The following is a 22295-nucleotide window of genomic DNA, read 5'->3' on the forward strand; positions in this document are numbered from 1 at the left end:
AAGAACTTTAGTGCCAGAGTACCCCTTTAAACCTGGAATTGTTTTTGCTATATCAGAATGGTGGTTATTTAATAAGGAGGACAACCAACAATGATAGCAAAAAATGATAAGCACATACAATTGCACAGTTAAGTTCAGCATATTCTGATAAAAAGCCAAAGATTTATTTACTAAAACATGTTATTTTATCAAGTATAATGGGTGCTGATGCAATAAGAACTTCTAGCATCTGCTGTTGATCAAATACTTTAATATGGATGTGTAAAACTTGCTAAAATAAACTAAGAAATAAAGCTCTATATTAAAGTTAAACTAAATTACATGAGTATACTTCTCTAGGTGACATTCTACAGGAGATCAGAAGTTATCCATTTAAATCTTACTCATAGGAAGAACAATTACATTATAATTCAAGATTTGTTCTCTTGAAAGATGAGCAAGAGTAATATTTAAACTACAGTAAATTAGATAGGTTCACCTGAAATGTGCGCAGATGATGCTTCAGCTAATAATGAATTGTTATGTTTTTTTACTAAAATCTAATTATAAATCATTATTATACATTAAATGGAGAATGTCACAGAAAATGTCACAAATAAATTCTCGCTAAAAGAGAGTGCTGTGACACAAGTTCAGAAGTTCATTTACTCAAGGTTGTTCCACATAATTTATGCTCATACTTTTCCACTGGATTTATTCTCTGAATTATTTCTGTGCAAGATCTAACAGAGTTTGCATAGATTATTAAGTTGTGAAGTATTCCAATGAATCTTGTTTTAAAACATATATTAAAAGTACAGTACATTTTATAGATTCCCCAAAAACTACACAAACTATAGTACACACTCACAATCACACACACACACACACCTTCACCTTCAAACAAAACAATGGTCCTAAGCACACAGCCAAGACAGCACAAGAGGGGCTAAGGCACTAAATGTCCTTGAGTGGTCCAGCCTGAGCTTCGACTTGAAACTGAATGTGTGGTGTCCCAGTACAGGACCTTGTCCTGTCCCTGTCTTAAGTCCCCTCAGTTAGAGTCCCTCCATTCCACAGGGCTCTTCTGCAGGGTTTGCCCTTTTACTCAACTTGCATAATGTATTAAAAATATAATGTATATTGGTCAATATGTATACAGTTATGTACGAAGTTTTATAGTAAAATGTATAGGTCCTTCCGGGGTCATGTGATACTGTCATGTGATGTACCCAGAGTTCTCTGGGTTCAGGAGCTCCAGGCTTGACAACCAATGGGATTAGTCCAGCCCCCTACTATATAAGGGCTGCAGTCAGTAAATGATCTCTCTTGTTCCTGCTCTCTTGTTCCTGCTCTTGTTCCTGCACTCTCTTCTCTCTTGGTTCCTGCTCTTATCTCCTGGATACAAAGCAAGCACAATCAGCATATCTCAATTCATCTCACCTAGGCCAAAGCCTAAAGAACCAGCAGCCACTAAAACCTTGAGTTACCAAGCTCTATCTACAAATTTCTAGTGACTACTATTCAACTCAAATCCTATATTTAGTAGCACAGTGGCCTGCTTAAAGCTCAAGACTATTAGTCCCAGCAAAGCCTGTGAGGAACCTGCATCCCGGTTACCTCTGGAGAAACTGTATATTTGTAAAGTCTGTTTGCTAAAGAAGTTAAGTAAAAGTTCCAGTTATCTAATAAATCCTGCTGTGGACATTCCATTTATTCCCTGCCGTTTTTGGGACGGTTGGTGGCAGGGCCTTCTATACAAAACAAACCTCACCCTGGCATCACAACAAACCAAGGGTTAATACTACCAGACCCTGTAACATCATTGCAACACCCCAGACACCACGTGGCATCATCCCCAAGAAGACTGTAGGCTGTAAAAGCTGCCAAAGGGGCTTCAACAAGGTACTGAGTAAAGGGTCTGAATACTTATGTTAATGTGATCAGCAAAGATTTCTAGTATTAACTTCACATTCTTATTTTGGTCATTAAGTGCAGATTGATGGGGTAACTTGCATTTTGTTTATTTTTTTATTTTAGCACATGGCTGCAACATAGCAAAATGTAAAAAAAAACATATAAAGGATCTTAAAATGTTCTGTATGTACTGTAACAAAAAGTAGTTACAGTAAATTCACAAGGTTTTAGACTCTAACTTTTTCACATTGGGTCATGTTGCAGAATTTTGGTGAAATAAAAATGAATAAAAAAAAATGCAAGTTACCCCATCAATCTGCAATCATTACCCCATAATTACTATGACCCCTTAAGGACCCAGACAATTTTTACCTTAACCCCTTGGGGACTGAGCCCATTTTGACCCTAAGGACCAGAGAATTTTTTGTAATTCTGACCCCTCTCACTTTAAGCATTAATAACTCTGAGATGCTTTTACTTATGAATTTGATTCCGAGATTGTTTTTTTGTGACATATTCTACTTTATGTTAGTGGTAAATTTTCATCGATACTTGCATTATTTCTTGGTGAAAAATTTGAAAACTTCATGAAAAATTTGAAAATATAGAATTTTTCTAACTTTGAAGCTCTCTGTTTTTTAAGGAAAATAGACATCCCAAATGAACTATATATTGATTCACATAAACAATATGTCTACTTTATGTTTGCATCATAAAGTTGACATGTTTTTACTTTTTGAAGATATCAGAGGGCTTCAAAGTATATTTTTTTAAGTAAATTTCAAAATCAGAATTTTTCAGGGACCAGTTTAGTTTTGAAGTAAATTTGAGGGTCTTTATGTTAGAAATACCCAATAATGGACCCCATTATGAAAACTGCACCCCTCAACGTACTCAAAATTACATTCAGAAAGTTTGTTAACCCTTTAGGTGTTTCACAGGAATAGCAGCAAAGTGGAGGCGAAAATTCAAAATCTTCATTTTTTACACTAGCATGTTCTTGTAGAACCATATTTTTTACTTTTACAAGGGCTAAAATGAGAAAATGCCCCTCAAAATATGTAACCCAATTTCTCTTTGGTAAGGAAATACCTCATATGTGGATGTAAACTGCTTTGTGGGAGCACTAGATGGCTCAGAAGAGAAGGAGTGACAATGGGATTTTGGAGGCCGAATTTTGCTGAAATGGTTTTCGGGGGGCATGTTGCATTTAGGAAGCCCCTATGGTGCCAGAACGTCGAAAAACACCCCACATGGTATACTATTTGGGAAACTACACCCCTAAAGGAATGTAACAAGTGGTAGAGTGAGCCTTAACATCCCACTGACAGATCTTTGGAACAGTGGGCTGTGCAAATGAAAAATTACATTCTTCATTTTCAAGGAAAACTGTTTCCAAAATCTGTCAGTCACCTGTGGGGTGTAAATGCTCACTATTCCCCTTGTTGCATTCCGTGAGGGGTGTAGTTTCCAAAATGGGGTCACATGTGGTATTTATTTTCTTACGGTTATGTCAGAAGTTCAGAACCACTGTAACCAGCAGCCACCCCTGTGCAAATCACAAGTTTAGGCCTCAAATGAACATGGCGCTCTCACTCCTGAGCCTTGTTGTGCGACCACAGAGCATTTTACGCCCACATATGGGGTATTTCCGTAATTGTGTTACAAATTTTGGGAGGCTTTATTTCCTTTTTCCTTTAAAATGTAATGTTTTACACTAACATGCTGTGTAGACCCTAACTTTACCTTTTCATAAGGGGTAACAAGAGAGAGAAAAAAAAATTAGCAGCGCCATTTCTCCCGAGTACGGAAATACCCCATATGTGGCCCTAAACTGTTGCCTTGAAATACGACAGGGCTCTGAAGTGAGAGAATGCCATGCGCATTTGAGGTGTAAATTAGGGATTTTTATAGGGGTGTACCTGGATGCAAGTGTTACACTTTGCCTCCTTCACCAAAAATACTGTACGTCAGTTTTCCCCAAACAGGTTGCCTCCAGCTGTTGCAAAAACCCCAACATGCCTGGACAGTCAATGGCTGTAAGGCAATACTGGGAGTTGTTACATTGCAACAGCTGGAGGCTCCGTTTTGGAAAAACTGACGTACAAGACGATTTTTGCATTTTTATAGGGGGGAGGGCGGCAACAGTGTAAGGGTGTAGTATATATGTAGTGTTTTACTCTTTATTTAGGGTTAGTGTAGTGTAGTGTTTTTAGGGCTCATTCACACGGACGGAGATTTACAGTGAGTTTCCTGCTGCAGTGGAAAATTTGCCACATCTCAAACTTGAAGCGGGAAACTTGCTGTAATCCCCAGCCAATGTGAATGTACCCTGTGTGTTCAGTAGGCAGGCGGCAGAGGAGCAAGGTCAAGTCACAAGAGCAAGAGATCTGATACACAGCAAGGCAATACAGAGGAACGCATTCTCAAAGGCACAAGGCAACAAAGATCCAGCAGGAAACTGAGGAGGGAGAGCCCACCGCAAAGTGGGATGGACTTGCTGCGGCAGGCGGCACCCAGGTCGCTTCCCATAGCACGGCTCGACCACACAGGCGGCTGAGGAGATGCGAGGCACTGGAGGGATAAGGCAACTCGTGGTCTGGAATGCAGAAGGTCAGGGCAGGCGGCACAGTAGCGTAGTCAAAGCAAAGCAGGAGTTCAGTAGGCAGGCGGCAGAGGAGCAAGGTCAAGTCATAAGAGCAAGAGATCTGATACACGGCAAGGCAATACAGAGGAACGCTTTCTCAAAGGCATAAGGCAACAAAGATCCGGCAGGAAACTGAGGAGGGTGGAGGAATTTATAAATGAGCCACAGGTGGATTACACTAATGAGCGTACTGGCCCTTTAAATCTTAAAGCTCCGGTGCACGTGTCCTAGGGGATGAGGACACGCGTGCCGGAGCAGAGAGGAAGAGGCAGAGGCAGGAGAAACACCCGGTGAGTGACGGACTGGTGCTCGCATGCGGGCGCATCCCGTGATGCGAGTCCCAGCCCTGTCGGTGGGGGGGGGGGGGAGGGGGTAAAAGTGTGGGGGTATATGTATATGTAGTTTTTTACTCTTTATTTTGTGTAGGTGTAGTGTAGTGCAGTGTTTATGTGGTACATTAAATTAGCTGCATCTTAAACTTGCAGCAAGAATCTCACTGTAAACCCTCGCCCGCATGAATTTACCCTCTATGTTTACATGGTGGGGGGGGCAAACCTTCCGCTGTTGCAAAACTAGAACTCCCAGCATGCTTGCCTGTCCGTGCATGCTGGGGGTTGTAGTTATGCAACAGCTGGAGGCACACTGATTGCAAAACATTCAGGGTTTGTTACTTAACTCAGTGTTTCGCAACCAGTTTGCCTCCAGCTGTTGCAAAACTGCAACTCCCCGCATGTACGGTCTATCAGTGCATGCAGGGAGTTGTAGTTTGCAACAGCTGGAGGCACAGTGGTTGCGAAACACTGAGTTAGGTAACAAACTCTGTCTTTTGCAACCAGTGTGCCTCCACCTGTTGCAAAGTTACAACTCTCAGCATGCACTTACAGCCAAAAGGCATGCTGGGACTTGTAGTCATGCAACATCTGGGGGCACTCTACTGCAACTCCCAGCATGCCCTTTGGTAGTTTGTTGAAGTTATGCAATTGCTGGAGGCACACTTTTTCATAGAAAAAATGTGCCTCCAGCTGTTTCATAACTACAACCCCCAGCATACACAAACTACCAAAGGGCATGCTCGGAGTTGTAGTTGTGTCTTCTTCTTTTGCATAACAACAACTCCCAGCATTCCCTTTTGTGCATGCTGGGAGTTGTTGCTAAGCAAAGCAGGAGGCCAGCCTTACCTCCTGTTGCTGCACACGCCAGATCCTGCCTGCCGCCGCTGTCTCTGCTCCAGGGCCCAGATCCCGATGCCGGGGATTGGAGTTCCCACTTCAGATACATACGCCTGGCACCCGCTCTTGCCCTCTGGAGTAGGGGCGGAGCGGGGGCCATTAGGGACACCTCCACAGCAGGCACCAGTGTCACCTCACTCTTGCTGCTAAAGGGTGATAGGTGCCATGTCGGACCCTTTTTTCCAGGTCACCGGGGACCCCATTGACCCAGAATCGACGAAAATCGACGATCTAAATTGATCGTCGATTTGCGTCCATCGCAGACATGGGAGTCTGCTAATGACATCCTCGAGAAAGCCACGCTTCAGTGGCGAAACATGTAGGATGTAGCAGTACATATTTTAAGTCGCACCACTGTCCTTAGGCACCATATGAGCAGGGTGGAGTATAAACTCGCTCACTGGCAAATGCCATTAGTTAGTGCCATTTAGCACTAATATCCTAAACCCCATGAGGATTGGTTAATAAAGTGTTTAATGCTGGATTCACCAAGATGATTAGTCCAGTATATACACAGTCATAGGTTTTGGATAAGTCAATTAGTGTTTGGACAGTGGATGTGCTTTTAACTCACGTGCACATAATTTTATATGATCTAAATAAAAGTTATGTTTTATGGTGGAGGGATATATGAGGGATTAGTGCCCTTTGGGCACCCTGTTGTAGTGATCGCAGACATGGGGGTCTCAGGACCCCCCCCCCCCCCCCCCCCCGGGGGTTTGCATGGGGTGCCTGTTGAATGATTTCAGCAGGCATCCCGGTACAGGTATGCCTTGGGTCCATAAGTCCCAGGACGTCAGGGTGTACCTGTACCCTGTGTCCTTAAGGGGCCAAGGGTCTGGCATATCAATTTATTATATGCCATAATAACATTAGATGTCGCATCCTTCTAAAGAGTCACTGACCTATCCCCTTTGGATAGGGGATAAAATGTTTTTGCCCGGACTACCCCTTTTTGACAGATCTGAAATGATGCAGGTTGCATCCATGTCACTTGATTTTTGCAGTTTTTTTGCATTGATTGGTTTGTTGTAATTCAACAAACAATAGTGTTGCATGAATTGTTTTGTGCTGATTTCAGAAGAATAAGGATACAACAGATTTTAAAATCTATAGTATGCTGTTCTCATCGGAATTATTTTCTCTATAGAATGTGAACAGAGTTTGCTAAAATCCCATTCACATGCATTGTGCATTGTAGTGCTGAAACAAATTGATGCAGGTTTCTCTATTGAAGTGAGATGAAAAACGTGCTACAATACTGATGCCAAACCAGATGTATAACATCTACATTGATATCAGGTATTCTGATCTGTAAAGATTTCCTAAGCTATAAAACTCTGGAGGCCTAGAATATTTGAAGAAAACTACAACTTCCTTGAAGCCTTTTTTTTTTTTTTTTTTTTTTCATGCACTGTGTGCACATGCCAAACACATGTATTTCACACATGGAATACATATTGCACACACCCCACTTGTACTCTGTAACCTTGTCAAGTCACATATAGGACACATATGCCCAACTTAAAACACTCATACATTGGATACATTCTACACATATGCCACTAACTTATAGGACAAATTTTGACACATGCCATTCACCTGCTATCAAATTATATACCCATCATTCAGACTTAACAGACTTTTTCCTAGTGTTAGTTTCTGTCAGTCTGGGCCAAATGGAGAACATATTGAAAGAGAATGATATCATATAAACCCTTGGATATAGCTGTAGCAACAGGATTGCTGTGTCAAAAGAGTGAAGAAGAAATAGCTTTTGTGAACATTGAAAAGTTGGAAAAATTATCAAAAATCAGCAGACCCTGACTATGTCAATACTGTGCTATATTTAAAAACATAGTAAATTGATACACTACCTGACTGTGCCCCTCTGCGGGAAGACTTTTTTCTCAATGCCGCAGTATTGCTATCCCTGCTCCTGAGCTGATCATACTAGTAGCCAGGATAGAACACTGCTGATGCCAGTGATTGGCTGAGCCAGAAGGTCCTTCACTAAGCGCTCATCTCAGTAGCAGGAAAAACACTGGGGACTGGACAGAGCTGAATTGGAGCTAAGGGAGGTCGAGGCTAGGTAAGTATAGTTTTCTTAAATTTTTTATTCCCAGTCCTAGCAGGTATAGCTTTCTTTCAAATTTCCCCAGCCCCAGCAGGATATGAATTTTTGCAAAACAACAGATAAAACCTTTAATGATAAGGCCCATTTTGGCCCTCAAACATCATATTCTTTTACATTCCGTTATCTCACCTTCTAAGAGCCATAACGGTTTGATTTCTCTGTTGACGTAGGAGCACGAGAGCTTTTTTTCTTTCTTTTTTCTTTTTATTTTTTGCAAGGATACGTTTTTATGGTGCCATATTTGGGTAAACTGCAATTCCACAATTTTGAGGGATTTCATTTTTTTTGTTTTTGTTTTTTGGGTTTCACTTTTGTAACTTTTACTGTGCAGTATAAATGTAACTTTATTCTGTTGGATCATGTAAATACAGTGATACTAAATTGATTTATTTTGCTCAACAGACACTCTAAACAATGTACCGTATATACTCGAGTATAAGCCGAGTTTTTCAGCACGATTTTTTGTGTTAACTAAAAAAAAAGAAATACCAGTGGGGCCTAAAAAAAAAGAAATACCAGTGGGGCCGTCCATCTTCGGCCATCTATGCTGCAGGGACTGTCCGGTGGGGAGGGTTAGTCGTTCTGGGCTGTCCATCTTCACCGGGAGGCCCTCTTCTCCACTCTGGGCCGGCCCCGAACTAGTGACGTTGCATTGACGCCACCGCGCAGGGACGTTCACGTGAAAGGACGTCACGGACATCTGCTGCGCATGGACGTCACTGTGCATTGTCATCATCGCAATGTCACTAGTCCGTGGCCAGCCCGGAGCAGAGAAGAGGTCCTCCAGGTGAAGATGGACAGCCCGGAACGACTAACCCTTCCTACCGGAAGGTCCCTGCAGCATAGATGGCCGAAGATGGACGGCCCAGTGAGTAGAAAAAAAAGGGGGGTCTGGATGATGACGAAGGGATTGACAGGCAGTGATGATGAAGGGGGATGATGACGAGGGGGATGATGACGAGGGGGATCATCACACTCATCATCATCACCCTGTCATTATCACCCTGTCATTATCACCCTGTCATTATGACAGGGTGATAATGACAGGGGGATGATTACAGGGTGATGATGATGATGATGAGGGTGATAATGACAGGGTGATGATGATGAGGGTGATAATGGAGGGGGGTGATGATGACTGGGGTCTGGATGATGACAGGGGGGATGATGACATGGGGGGATGATGTATTTCCCACCCTAGGCTTATAGTCGAGTCAATAACTTTTCCTAGATTTTTGGGGTGAAATTAAGGGCCTCGGCTTATATTCGGAACGGCTAATATTCGAGTATATATGGTAAGTGTTTATGTGCCCATATTCTGATAGCTGTAACTTTTTTTCTGTTGATGTAGCTGCATGAGGGCTTATTTTTATTGCGGGATAAGTAGGTGTTTTCCTGGTTTTTATGATGTTCACACTCCTGGTTAAATAACATGGTGTAAATATAAATCATATTTACCAAGTACAGTATATGCATTTATGTTTTTCTTATTTATTTATTTTTATGGATTTCTGATTTGGAAATCATCTTCTTTCTTTCTTTCTGTTTTCTTTTCTCATTATTTTTGATATTCTATTAGACTTTTTTTATATTTTATTTAGTCCTACTAGGAAATTGGATTTAAGAAAAAAAATATTCTAATATACTTTCTTTTACATTTGTTTAGTTCTACTACATACAGTGTACATATACACTGCAACACTTCTCTATAACAGTATATTATGCCTGGCAAAGCCCAACAGAAATATTAAGATGGTAAAACTGGGGACCTTTATTAGATTCCTGGCTGCCATATCTAACCATAAGTACCATGTTACAGCTTCTCAAAGAGGACTGATGGGGTGACATAGAATAATGTGCATGGTATGTAAGAGGTTAATTGGCTAGCATTAGAGTCATCCTTATTCCACCTGTAAGAACTGGGTGAAGGTTATATAATATGGCCAGCACTGGCATGGGATGGCACCGACACAGTCAAACCAGAGTGAGCAGTCAACCAGCTATGAGATAAATCTATATTCAGAGGTTTTAAAGCGTTAAAAACTAACCAATAAAAGGGAATCATTTTTAAAAAACAGCAGTTCTGATGGAAAGATGAGGTGGTAAGCCTGTTATAACCTGTGTATAGAATACAGAAGCTAAACCAGCAATCCGCATGTCGATCAGTAAAATCATATTGCTCAATAAGCGCCATAATAAGAGAAGTTAAGGGCACTTTGTCTGTGAGTCTTATGGCAATGTTAACTTTGATCAAAATAAATGTGTATTATCTCTTCCCGATTATGTTATTCATGATGTTTCCTCTGGAGAGGAAGAGAAACGTGCAAACAGCTGGTGTTTGTCATTTTAGACTAATGATGCTGAAGACCTGGAAACGTTCTTGTGCCATTAAGGCAAAGAGATCTCCCGTACAAAACTCATCGCGTTTTAATTTTCTCCTGTCATTGTTGAGGTCTTTGCCAGAAAAGGCTGACATTTCTCAGACAGGTAAAACCAATTCATTTTTTAATGAACATGAAAAAGGAACATTTGACTTTTTTATGTGTGATGATGCAGGATATAATGAAACACTTCACTTTATAAGTGAGCAGTTCAGCAACGCATAAAAGTAGAATAATTTGCTGTATTGAAAAGAAAGGGCGACAGATAAGAGATACAGAAAAATATACTGTATAAATATATAATAGCATAAGGAGGCAAGAAAGGCAATGCATCTGTATTTATTTTTTCCTATCATCGAGAACAATTTGCTGTTTTCCATCATAAAAACCTGAAAGTTATAAGGTGTCCTAAAATTGTACTGAATAAGATAAATAATTTATAAACCTGTTTTGTATTGATTTACAAATATCAACTTTCTATTTACTATTTTTACAAAGAAAAGAAAATGAAGTCCGTCCCCTGATGCTGAGGGACTTAGAGCAGTTGAATCACAGACAGCAGCTCACAATACCATTCCTCCCAGGGAGCTTAAATTTAGGGGGGATTTTTAATAAATGAAAACTGAGATGCAGTTACCCAGCACAGTCACTACACTATGAATGGCGCTGAGGCTCCCAACTCTGACGACAGAGTAAAGAATCTAAGGCCATACCGCACAATTAAGGACTCTCTTTGTGTCAGGTGTAGAAGTAGGGTTGCCACCTTTCTGGCAAAAAAATACCGGCCATGCTAATTTGCATAATTAATTGCATATGCATGAAATCACTGGAAGTGATGTAAGAGATATAATACATATGCAGGGCAATTTCACACCTAAATCACGCTTAAATAAGGCAATATGGTACCATTTTTGTGTTTCTTTGTCCTGCCTGTAAAAGAACACATACGGAGGGAGCAGGTAGGCTGCAGGCTGTATATAGTGTATACTAGTCTTTTCCTCTGTTGCAAAGCTACAAATACCAGCATGTTGGGACAGCCTTTCACTAAAAAATTACCTCCACACATCCCCGTATATGGAAAAATTTAAGTTATAGGGGTCAGAAAAGAACTATCTTAACCTGTTAAGGACCCAGGGCGTACCTCTAACAATGGGCGGGTACCCGTGCTGCCGCGTGCTATTAACCCTTTAGATGCGGCGTTCAAAGTTGAATGCCGCATCTAAAATGAAAGTGAAACCATGCCGGTTAGCTCAGGGAACTGTTCGGGATAGCCGCGGTGAAATTGCGGCATCCCGAACAGCTTACAGGACAGCTGGAGGGTCCCTACCTGCCTCCTCGCTGTCCGATCGCCGAATGACTGCTCAGTGCCTGAGATCCAGGCATGAGCAGTCAAGCAGCAGAATCATCGATCACTGGTATCTTATGAGAAACCAATGATCAATGTGAAAGATCAGTGTGTGCAGTGTTATAGGTCCCTATGGGAGCTATAACACTGCAAAAAAAAAAATAAGTGAAAAAAAAGTGAATAAAGATCATTTAACCCCTTCCCTAATAAAAGTTTGAATCACCCCCCTTTTCCCATTAAAAAAAAACTGTGTAAATAAATATAAAAATAAACATATGTGGTATCGCCGCGTGCGATTAATTAAACCGCACGGTCAATGGCAAAATAGTGCATTTTTGGTCACTTTTTATATCAATAAGTCCTATCAATGCAAAAATGGTACCGCTAAAAACTTCAGATCACGGCGCAAAAAATGATCCCTCATACCGCCCCATACGCGGAAAAATAAAAAAGTTATAGGGGTCAGAATTTTAAACGTATACATTTTCCTACATGTATACATTTTCCTGCATGTAGTTTAGATTTTTTCCAGAAGTACGACAAAATCAAACCTACATAAGTAGGGTATCATTTTAACCGTTTGGACCTACAGAATAAAAAGAAGGTGTCATTTTAACCGAAAAATGTACTGTGCAGAAACGGAAGCCCCCAAAAGTTACAAAATGGCATTTATTTTTTTACATTTTGTCTCACATTGATTTTTTTTTCCCATTTCACTGTAGATTTTGGGATAAAATGACTGATGTCATTACAAAGTAGAATTGGTGGCGCAAAAAATAAGCCATCATATGGATTTTTAGGTGAAAGATTGAAAGAGTTATGATTTTTTAAATGTAAGGAGGAAAAAATGAAAATGCAAAAACCGAAAAACCCCGGGTCCTTAAGGGGTTAAGCATACTGATTTTTGTACAAATTTTTTTTTTTCAAGTAGTAAAATTAAATAACACCTATATAAATTGGGCATCACTGTAATTGTATGGACCTACAGAATAAAGATAAGGTGTCATTTTACTGGAAAGTGCAATGTGTAGAAACAGAAGCCCTCAAAATTAGCAAAATGGCTTTTTGTCCCACAAAATTTTTTTTTTTGTTGAACTGTAGATTTTGTGGAGAGATGATTGACGTAATTACAAAGTAAAATTGTTGGTGCAAAAAAACAAGCCCTCATAAAGGTCTGTAGGGGGAAAATTGAAGGAGGAAGAATGAAAGTGCAAAAAAAATACAGATTTCCTTATGGGGTTGATTTATTTATTTATTTATATAGCGCCTACAGATACCGCAGCACTTAATACATATACATATCCCCCTCCTGTGTAGGGTTAAAGGTGGTGGGCAACTTTAATGTCTTTGTCCCTTTTCCCTATCCACTCCTGGGGTGCCCAACAGGGTACTTCATCTATTTCTCACATGTGTGGTGAATATATCAGTGTTTCCCAATCAGGGTGCCTCCAGCTGTTGACTCTCTGGGCTTGCTGGGAGTTGTAGTTTTGCAACTATTGAAAGCACCTTGATTGTAAAAGACACATATATACAAATACACCTCCCTTTCTTCACATGCAGGGCTATGATAAGGTATTAACTGACAGGAGATGGATGTATTCAGTGCCGTCTGCAGTGTTACCCCCAGGTGACCTCCAGGCAGTGTACACAGGAGAGCAGACGTCTGCATAGAAAGTATTTTTTCTTAAAGGGCCATGATTTAAAGAAGGAGCAGCAGAGTTCTATCCATGTCCATAGAGACAGAGAAAGTTAAACTCCTTCTGATCTTGCCTGTCAGTCTGCGCTGAAGTAAAGAAAACTCTCTCTCACTCTGCAGCTGCTCTGCTCCTCTTTGGCAGGGAGCGGTGCAGGACACAACAGCAGCATAAGGGGTAAACTGGTGGCCTCTTTGTTAGACTGGGCACATGGGGCCTGGAGCAGGAGCTTCAGGAGTGCCTATATTAATCTGGCCCATCCCTGTCCTGAGAAATACCAGCCATTGCATGTCCGGTATTTTGAATACAAAGTCAGCGGCAGGATGTTGAAAATACCGGCAGTACCGGTGAAATATTGGCTGGGTGGCAACCCTATGTAAAAGGATTAAGGACATCCAAAATGTTGCCAGGAAGGTAATTGGGATGACCTATCAGGTTGTCCTGCTCCCACAGTAGGGCTTCTCAAGACCAAAATAAGATTATATAAGCCAAATTGGCATAATCTGAAACTCATGGTGGCACTGCTGAAACTGTTCAGTGTGCTTGTACCATCATACCATGGAGGAGCAGAAAAATGAAAGATAGAATCCAAAGCAAAGGGTCCCTGGTGCATGGCCAAAGGAAAGCTTGTTATGCCAGTTTATGGACATCAATGGGAAGAAAGGTAGAAGTCCCCCCTCCCTCTTCCTTTAGTGTTCATGGACTAGTCATTTTGTTACAGTCATTGTATTTTTTGTACTGTATTTTTTGATACAGGCTAGACTGCTGTAAGAAGTCGAAGGAATCCCTTGATTTGTATGCTTTAAAGGGGTATTCCAGGCCAAAACCTTTTTTTTTATATATATCAACTGGCTCCGGAAAGTTAAACAGATTTGTAAATTACTTCTATTAAAAAATCTTAATCCTTCCAATAGTTATTAGCTTCTGAAGTCGAGTTGTTGTTTTCTGTCTAACTGCTCTCTGATGACTCACGTCCCGGGAGCTGTGCAGTTCCTATGGGGATATTCTCCCATCATGTACAGCTCCCGGGACGTGACATCATCATTGAGCAGTTAGACAGAAAACTTCAGAAGCTAATAACTATTGGAAGGATTAAGATTTTTTAATAGAAGTAATTTACAAATCTGTTTAATTTTCCAGAGCCAGCTGATATATATATATATATATATATATATATATATATATATATATATAAGGTTTTGCCTGGAATACCCCTTTAACCTTTGAGAAGGTGGAAATTTGGACTTTGTTGTAAAAGGAATCCAGCAGAAAGAAGGCATAAACGATAAAAGTCATGTCAGGAACCAGCCAGAATAAGGACCAGGAGTGGCATTACTAATACCAAGCATTGTATCCAAAGGTTTAGAGAGAACGTAATGGTCCACATTTATCAATCTGCCTGAAATCAACACTGTCTGATGTTGCCCTTAACAACCAATCATAGCTTAGGTTTTATATCTTAACAAGAAAGCCAGTTGTGATTGGTTGCTATGGGCAAAACCAGACAGGTATGGTTTTAGGCCTTGGGAAGCAGGGGAATATGAAAGATAGAAGAAGCATCTGGCTGCATTCCAACTAGACACAATCACAGGAAGGAGACGAAGACAGGACACCAGAACATGACACTGTAAATGGGTTAGGTGAGGAAAACAATTTTTTTTACTAATTTTTGTGTCTTACCATGTTCCAGCCAGGATAGAGGTAGTCTGTTCCCACAAACTCAAAATAATGAGCCAGGCCTTCCTTTAGCCACACATCTTCCCACCAAACGGGAGTTACTAGATCTCCAAACCACTGTAAGACAAACATAATCATTGTGAGTAGAGTAATGACTCATCTGCAATTACCAATTTTCCTAATTTCTTCAATAACAATAGGTTACTCTGTTGTTAGGCATACAAGTTCATCACAGGTAAATGGTGTGATCGTTCACCATCCATACAATCTTAGTTAGATGTACCTGGATTGCATGCGGCGAGCATGTATATATATGAATGAACATGTATTTACAGTAAATTACTCACTACCATAACGAACAGGTCTTCTGGCAGATTTCTAATTTATTTGCATGATTTCTTTCCGGTCACATAAGATTTTTATTTTCAATCATATTTGAGATTACATGGGGTACGATGGTTTACATCCCAAAAAGGTAAGATGGCAAATACCTCAGGTCCAGCCTGCTGCGCTACGTTGCGGCGAACAACCCATTAATCATGCTCACAGGTGTGGAGCTCGACCTGGGTTAAATATGCTGGTAAATCACATGTGATTAACCCTTTCTGCACTGGTTCCATTTAAAAATTACAGAAATAACACCAACTATTTTATATAACCCCAGCTATTTATAAAAATGCCTTATAACTGCATACTTCATTCATTCCTTTAGGTTCAATCGTTTCTAACTCCATTATCCAATATGCCTCACGCCTCAATAATGCTTTTTTGTTTTCTTCTTTATTTTTAATTTTTTCTACTTCTTCAACTACTTGCCATCTGAGATCTGTTACTGTGTGTCCAAATTGTTTAAAATGACGTGCTAAACTGGTTTCTCCGTAATGCGTTTCTTTCATTCTTTCTTGCTTGCTCCAAGTTTGAATACCTTCTTCTTATCATAGATTTATGCTCACCGAGTCTTACTTTGATTTGTTTGGAAGTTTGGCCCACATAGGCTATGCCGGGAGGGCACTTTAGGAGGTAAATCACATTGGAACTTAGGCACGAATAGAAACCCTTGTTTTTTATTTTAGTACCTTTTGTGGTATGGTAAATACAATCGCTTCTTATGATACTATGGCATTGGGAACATGATAGACACAGACATGTCCCGTTCTTTTTTGTTTAATTTTTTTTAGGTCTTACATCGCTTCTTATCAATTTATCTCCAATTGTTTTACCTTTTTTAAAAGCAAACAGTGGTGGATCTTTAAATAGTTTACCATATTTAGTATCTGCTCTTAAAGGGGTACTACGCTGGGCCAGTGTTTTTTGTGCCCCAAGTGTGTTTCTATATTGTAGCTTACCTTATCCTTCTGTTGTGACCTGGGCTGTACACACTGCTGTGTAGCTTCCCAATTGTGTTATGCTCGTTTGTGCTTTCAGTAGTCTTTGCGGTCGTGGTGTCTTTGTAAAATCTGCCCCTTTGCTTGTTTTCTGCCCTCTGTTTCTCTTTCTCCGTCCCCTATACACCCTTCCTCATTTGTGTAACCTTGCCCCCTTTGCATATTTTAATATCCTTAGCAACGCCTCCCTTTTTTCCCTCTGGCTCTGGCATTCAACAGGTTAATTGCAGTCTAACCTGCTAGCACTGAAGTCTGTGAGGCGTTGGCCAATCAGGGATCGTTAAGGTTGTGTCATACTCCTGCTATTGTGTGCGCACCTACTGGCAGTAATGTACTGCCATGAAGCCGAGGAACATGGTGTGCACATGCGTAAATTAAACCAATCGCATCTGCAGTATCGTGGCGAGAACACTCAGGCCAACCTAAATACACAGGAAGAAAAGACACTGAGATGCAGACGCGCGCCTGCGTCACAGCAACTACCTGATTGGATGAGAAGGTAGTGACGGGCAAAAGAAAGGAGGAGATAAGCGTAATAACAAATGAATATTCAAGAAGGGGCAGAGCAAAATTAATCACATGGTGGGATGGCACAATGCATGTCACAAACCAGGAAAAACACGTCACGAGCGCAACATGGAGGACAAGCCAAAAAAAAAATAAGTGGTCGACAGTAAAGAGGTCTAAACAGAACTACCCTACATCCGGCCAAAAATAAAGGTAGGATTCCCACTAAACCAAAAACATGCAATTCTTCATAATTTGCCATAAAGGCATTAGCCAGACTGGGGGCTACTGACGAGCCCATAGAAACTCCTCCTATATGGAGAAAAAAGTTTTCAAATACTCCTTGCCAAAGGTTTTTGCACACATTGCATGCCCTCACTTTGGGGAATGTTTGTGTACAAGCTTTGCACATCTAATGTGCAAAGAAAAGTAACATTTTCAAACTTACATTCTTCTAATTTATCCAAAAAATGATTAATATCAAGTAAACATCAACCTAATTTTTTGATTTCTGGTTGTAGATAACTATTCACAAGAATCGAGAGAGGCTGATCCTGAATCGAGGGACGCCGATCCTGATCCGAACGGTCGTCCCGATGGTCTCTCTCGATTTTTGTAGATTTTCGGTTAAGGTGTAAAATACCGGTACTCTGGGATTATCATTTATTAATGTTTTTGCAAATTTTTCAGAAATAATACCTTCCGTAACACTTTCCCTAATGAAATGATCAATTTCACATTTAAATGTTCATGTTGGATCTCCTTTAAGCTTCACATATGTTTTAGAATCTGATAATTGCAACAAAGCTTCTTCCAAATAATACTCCCGATTCATCACTACAATGCCATTGCGATTGCAGATCGATTGCAGATCGAATCCCTGATCCCATATCTATTCTATGTCATTTAACACAAATTGAGTAAATGCTTCTAATGAAGCTGTTTTTACTTCTGGATCAATGATTAAGTTTTCTTCAGTACCCTTTGCTCTACAATCCAACAAACCACTGTCAGATAAAGACATTTTCATACTAATATTTCTACAGAACCTATAGAAATCAATTTTAGTATTGAAATTAGAATTCTCATATATCAGTACAAATCCCAGTCCCCTATTCAAGACTCTGAGTTCCACATCCGATAATTCACTGTGGGAAATATTTTCTACTATGTTTTTGTTTTTGCTGGTCTTCCTCTTTCTTCCTTCCTATCTCATCTTCTTTTTCCAACTGTGATTGAGAATTTTCCGTGGATTCTGGTGTTGTTGTCTTTTTTGGTTTTCCTAAAAAATGCTGGCCTACATTTTCCACTCTCTTCGTTCACCGATTATCTCGGTCGTCCACTCTCTCATCTAATGAAGAATCTGTGCCACTTTTATCCATATAAACATTATTTAGCAGTGCTAACCACTGAACCACCATGCTGCCCTTAGCATACATCTGCTATGCACCTGCTGCTATGCATGGTTGCTAAAATGGACAGAGATGTCAGCAGAGAGCACTGTGTTCGTGATGTCATCAGTGTTCCAAAAAGAAAGGAATTTCCTCTGTAGCATTCAGCAGCTAATAAGTACTGGAAGGATTAAGATTTTTTAATAGAAGTAATTTACAAATATGTTTAACTTTCTGCCACCAGTTGATTTAAAAGAAAAAAAGTTTTCACTGGAGTACCCCTTTAACTAGATTGTCTAGTTGTTTAACATAGTCCACCAAATAATTTTCGTTTCAACGAAAAAACGAAAATTATTTTCGTTTTTCTCCAAATAGGAGGAGTTTCTATGGGCTCGTCAGTAGCCCCTGGTCTGGCCAGTGCCTTTATGGAAAATAATGAAGAATTGCATGTTTTTGGTAAGTGTGGCCTGGAGATGTCTTCATGCTATGGGAAGGGGATGAAAAATCTTTATTAACATTTGTGGAATTTTTTTTTATCAATGTCATGAGACTATCCAATTCACTTATAATGCATATAATGCAGAAGTCATACATTTTCTAGATGTTGAAATTCATTAAAAAAGTATAGGTATTACTACCACTCTATACAATAAACCGATGGATGGAAATAGTATGCTAGGACTCCTAAAAGCCAATTCATAAGGGAACGCAGAGAAACTTTGAAAAATACCCTTTGTAGATGGCGCTGAGGCTCCAACCCTTGGTCATCTGCAGATGTTGTGTCTCCTTTTGGTGCACTGCTGCTCCTTTCTTCTGCCTGCTATTGAGACAAGAGGTCAGTGCAGAACCTGCCTGCTCAGGCACCTGGTAGGTTTTAGCTGCAGTCCTGTTTGTGGCTGTTTTCTCCTCTGTCTCTCCAGCAATCAACACTGTGCTGATTGCTGGAGAGACAGAGGAGAAAACAGCCACAAACAGGACTGCAGCTAAAACCTACCAGGTGGCTGAGCAGGCAGGTTCTGCACTGACCTCTTGTCTCAATAGCAGGCAGAAGAAAGAAGCAGCAGTGCACCAAAAGGAGACACAACATCTGCAGATGACCGAGGGTTGGAGCCGTAGTGCCATCTACAAAGGGTATTTTTCAAAGTTTCTCTGCAGTCTTTTCAGGACAGTGCCACTGTTTCCTGTTACCCAGAAGGCCTGGCAGCAACTCCACACCTTTAGTACCCAATTATCACTGGGTTATATGCCTGTTACTTCTTCTCTAAGGTGAGCGGCCATCTTTATGGTTCCTGTAAAAGTTCTGGACCACTCTTAGCTCCTGTTACCAAGGGTAATACACCAGGCGCCCATACCGGTCTCGCCATTTTTTCTCCCTAACAGATTCATAAGGGAAGGACTCTCTAAAAGCCAATTCATAAGAGCAAGAAGAATATCTAGCAACGATGAAGAGTACAATAAAAATAAAAGAAAGTTAATAGAAAAATTCGTAGACAAAGGCTATAGAAAAGAAGTTAAAAAAATAGCAGAAGAAATTGGAAAAACACAGAGAGAAAAATATGAAAAACAGATAGAATAATGTATACAGGAAGATACGACAAACAGTCCAAAATAATACAACATGCTATTGAAAAATATTGGAAAGTCTTTAGAGCAGTTGCTAAATATGGTAAACTATTTAAAGATCCACCAATGTTTTCTTTAAAAAAAAGGTAAAACTATTGGAGATAGATTGGTAAGAAGTAATGTAAAACCTAAAAAAAAATTCAAAACAAGATTTTCTAGTAAAAAAAAAGAATGTTACATATGCGTGTCTATCATGTTCCCAATGCTATAGCATCATAAGAAGTGATTGCATTTACCATCCAACAAAAGGTACTAAAATAAAAAAACAAGGGTTTCTATTCCTGCCTTAGTTCCAATGTCATTTACCTACTAAAGTGCCCTCGCGGCATAGCCTATGTGGGCGAAACTTCCACACAAAGTAAGACTCGGTGAGCATAAATCTATGATAAGAAGGTATTCACACTGCGAGCAAGAAGGAATAAAACGCATTACGGAGAAACCAGTGTAGCACATCAGTAACACAGTAACAGATCTCAGATGGCAAGTAGTTGAAGAAGTGTAAAAAATAAAAGAAGAGAACAAAAAAGCATTATTGAGGCGTGAGGCATATTGGACAATGGAGTTATAAACAATCAAACCTAAAGGAATGAATGAAGTGTCCAGTTATAAGGCATTTTTATAAGAAGCTGTGGTTATATAAAATAGTTGGTGTTACGCCGAACGCTCCGGGTCCCTGCTCCTCCCCGCTCCGGGTCCCTGCTCCTCGCGACGTTCTCCCTTCTGCAGCGCCCCTGTCAGACCCGCTGACCGGGAGCGCTGCACTGACATTCGCGATGGGGATGCGATTCGCATAGCGGGACGCGCCCGCTCGCGAATCGCATCCCAAGCCACTTACCCGTCCCGGTCCCCGGCTGTCATGTTCTGGCGCGCACGGCTCCGCTCTCTAGGGCGCGCGCGCCAGCGCTCTAAGATTTAAAGGGCCAGTGCACCAGTGATTGGTGCCTGACCCAATCAGTCTAATTAGCTTCTACCTGCTCCCTGTGTATATTACCTCACTTCCCCTGCACTTCCTTGCCAGATCTTGTTGCCTTGTGCCAGAGAAAGCGTTTAGTGTTGTCCAAAGCCTGTGTTCCAGATCTCCTGCTATCCTCTTTGACTACGAACCTTACCGCCTGCCCTGACCTTCTGCTACGTCTGATCTTGCCTCTGCCTAGTCCTTCTGTCCCACGCCTTCTCAGCAGTCAGCGAGGTTGAGCCGTTGCCGGTGGATACGACCTGGTTGCTACCACCGCAGCAAGACCATCCCGCTTTGCGGCGGGCTCTGGTGAAAACCAGTAGCAACCCTAGAACCGGTCCACCGACATGGTCCACGCCAATCCCTCGCTGACACAGAGGATCAACATCCAGCTAGCCGAATCCTAACAGTAGATCCGGCCATGGATCCCGCTGAGGTGCCGCTGCCAAGTCTCGCTGACCTATCCACGGTGGTCGCCCAGCAATCGCAGCAAATTGCCCAACAAGAACAGCAGCTGTCGCAGTTGACCGCCACGTTACAGCAACTTCTGCCACTGCTACAGCAGCAACCATCTCCTCCGCCAGCTCCTGCACCTCCTCCACAGCGAGTGGCCGCTCCTAGCCTCCACTTGTCCCTGCCGGACAAATTTGATGGGGACTCTAGACTCTGCCGTGGCTTCTTGTCTCAATGTTCCCTACATATGGAGATGTTGTCGGACCAATTTCCTACAGAACGATCTAAGGTGGCGTTCGTAGTGAGTCTTCTGTCTGGAAAGGCCTTGTCTTGGGCCACACCGCTCTGGGACCGCAATGATCCTGCCACAGCCACAGTCCAGTCCTTCTTCGCTGAAGTCCGTAGTGTCTTTGAGGAACCAGCCCGAGCTTCTTCTGCCGAGACTGCCCTGCTGAACCTGGTCCAGGGTAATTCTTCAGTAGGCGAGTACGCCATCCAATTTCGTACTCTCGCCTCCAAATTATCTTGGAATAACGAGGCTCTCTGCGCGACCTTTAAAAAAGGCCTATCCAGTAACATCAAGGATGTGCTGGCCGCACGAGAGATTCCTGCCAACCTGCAAGAACTTATCCATTTGGCCACCCGCATTGACATGCGTTTTTCTGAAAGACACCAGGAGCTCCACCAGGAAAAAGACCTTGATCTCTGGGCCCCTCTCTCACAGTATCCTTTGCAATCTACCCCTGTGCCTCCTGCCGAGGAGGCTATGCAAGTGGATCGGTCTCACCTGACCTATGAAGAGAGGACTCGCCGTAGGGATAAAAATTTATGTCTGTACTGCGCCAGTACCGAACATTTCTTGGTGGATTGCCCTATTCGTCCTCCACGTCTGGGAAATGCACGCACGCATCCAGCTCACGTGGGTGTGGCGTCTCTTGGTACAAAGTCTGCTTCTCCACGTCTCACTGTGCCCGT

The 22295-nt window shown here is 41.4% G+C and overlaps 1 protein-coding gene across 1 annotated transcript in view; it reads right to left on the reverse strand.

The window, feature by feature from the left end:
- The window catches only part of TRHDE (thyrotropin releasing hormone degrading enzyme), a 670942-nt gene that overhangs the window by 291057 nt on the left and 357590 nt on the right, over nucleotides 1-22295 (reverse strand). Inside the window, exon 5 of the mRNA XM_056574110.1 lies at nucleotides 15010-15123. Coding sequence (XP_056430085.1) covers nucleotides 15010-15123 — 114 coding nt within the window. The remainder of the gene's footprint in view (nucleotides 1-15009; nucleotides 15124-22295) is intronic.

The sequence above is a fragment of the Hyla sarda genome, chromosome 4 (genome assembly GCF_029499605.1).
Source record: "Hyla sarda isolate aHylSar1 chromosome 4, aHylSar1.hap1, whole genome shotgun sequence".
Taxonomy (NCBI): domain Eukaryota; kingdom Metazoa; phylum Chordata; class Amphibia; order Anura; family Hylidae; genus Hyla; species Hyla sarda.